Raw genomic sequence first — 1,665 nt, 5'->3', positions numbered from 1 at the left:
CCATTCCGGGGCTCCTTCCATCCAGCCGCGACCCCCGGGCCAGCCCGCGGGGCACGGCCGGTGCCGGCTCTGCTTTGGGGTCATTACGGTGCTTTTGGGGCAATGGCTTTCAAATCGCACCGTCTTTGCGGGGTTTTGTGCGGCGGCTCTCCCGGCACACGGCTGTGCCCGTGCTCCCAAAGTGGCTGCTGTGATTAGAGCTGTAATCTCTGTATCAGCTTTTACATTTCCGAGCGGAGAGGGGAATTAATGCCATTCCGCTCTCTGCCCTTCCGTACATCTTCCAAACACCGGGAGCCCTCGGAACTTCGCTCTCATCCTAAGGGTGACCAAATCCCCAAATTCCTGCAGATCCCTCGGAGGATGGAATTCCTGCCGGATGGGGCCACCCGAGGAGCTGCAGGAGGAGGAGGAGGAGGAGGAGGAGGAGGAGGGAAGCGATGGGCACGGGGATGCTCCGGGCTGCAATTTGCCCGGGCCAGCCCACGTGGGCGAGGGTTCGCCCTCAAGGTGACACGTGTGACTTCACCTCCGATGTTTACGGCTTTTCCAGAAGGCTCCAGAGAAAGCCCCGGTCCGTGCAGGGGCCCCGGAGCCGCTACAGATGTTTCCATGAGAAGGTCGCAGCTCTTCTTTCTGGTTAAGCCCCGCAGCCACGTCTCTAATTACAGCTCTGCGGCCGCCGTGGGGTTACAGAGGGAGAAGGAGAGCTCTGAAATCGCTCCCATGATTTGAGGACACCGAGGCAGGAGGAGAAATGCTGGCGGCACGCACCGGGACCGTGGGGGGGAAGAGCTCCGATGAGTCCCTGAAGCTGAGGAAGCAGTCGGTGCTGTCCCTGGGCAGCAGGGACAGAGCCCTGAAGAGCTCGGCCGAGAGCAGCAAGGAGGGCCGGGCTCGGCCGGGGCAGCCCCAGCAGCGAGCCCGGCGCCTGGCGCTGCTGCGGGAGCTGGAGATGAACTGGTACCTGCGGCTGTGCGAGCTGTCCCACGAGTTCACCATCGCCTACACCACCGGCATGCCCCACAGGTACGTGCCCTGCTCCTCCCGGGACACCAACCTCAGCAGCAGCGGCAGCGATAACCATCGTAGCCGTAGGAATAAGAACAGAAAGCTCTTTGGCTTTGGAAGTCTGATTTTTGTGGCTACTCGTGCTCTACAGAGCTGAATATCCTGCAAACTTCTCTCGATTCTCGTAACTTCCTCAGCCAAGCTGTGCTTGCTGAGCTTAGTTTCTCCTTTGCCGAGCCGCTGTGGTTTTGTTCGAATAGAGATGAAAAGTGGCTGCTGTCGAGCAGGGACAGTGGGGGTGGCAGGAGGGTCCCCGTGTCCCCTCCCTGGCCGGGAACAGCCCCGGCAGGGAAACCGGCACTCGCTGCATCTCTCGTCCCGTCGGTCTTAAATGTCGCAGCCTCCAGAATCTGATCTTGCTCCTTTAAAAAAATATAAGGGGATCTTGGTATTAGTGGAAATTAGACGTGCGAGTCTCTAATCTCCCGTGCGGGGTCAGACCCTCAGTGAAATCGGAGCCCCGGCAGGAGCTGATGTGTCCCGGACCCGGGAGCGCCTCCGGGCAGCGCTGGGACCGGCTGGGAGGGACAGGAGCGCTCCTCCACCCCTCCTGGGCTTTTCTTCTCCTCTCTTGAGCTTTCCTTCACCCCTCCT

The 1,665-nt window shown here is 60.6% G+C and overlaps 1 protein-coding gene across 1 annotated transcript in view; it reads left to right on the top strand.

The window, feature by feature from the left end:
* The first annotated feature begins 555 nt into the window (after positions 1-555).
* The window catches only part of KCNAB1 (potassium voltage-gated channel subfamily A member regulatory beta subunit 1), a 57,303-nt gene continuing 56,193 nt past the window's right edge, over positions 556-1,665 (top strand). The window contains exon 1 of the mRNA XM_015638212.3: positions 556-1,029. Within this exon, the coding sequence (XP_015493698.1) occupies positions 758-1,029 (272 nt within the window). The 5' untranslated portion in view covers positions 556-757. The remainder of the gene's footprint in view (positions 1,030-1,665) is intronic.

This window comes from Parus major, chromosome 9, assembly GCF_001522545.3.
Source record: "Parus major isolate Abel chromosome 9, Parus_major1.1, whole genome shotgun sequence".
In the NCBI taxonomy this organism is placed as follows: domain Eukaryota; kingdom Metazoa; phylum Chordata; class Aves; order Passeriformes; family Paridae; genus Parus; species Parus major.
This window is presented reverse-complemented; position numbering and strand designations above follow the sequence as displayed.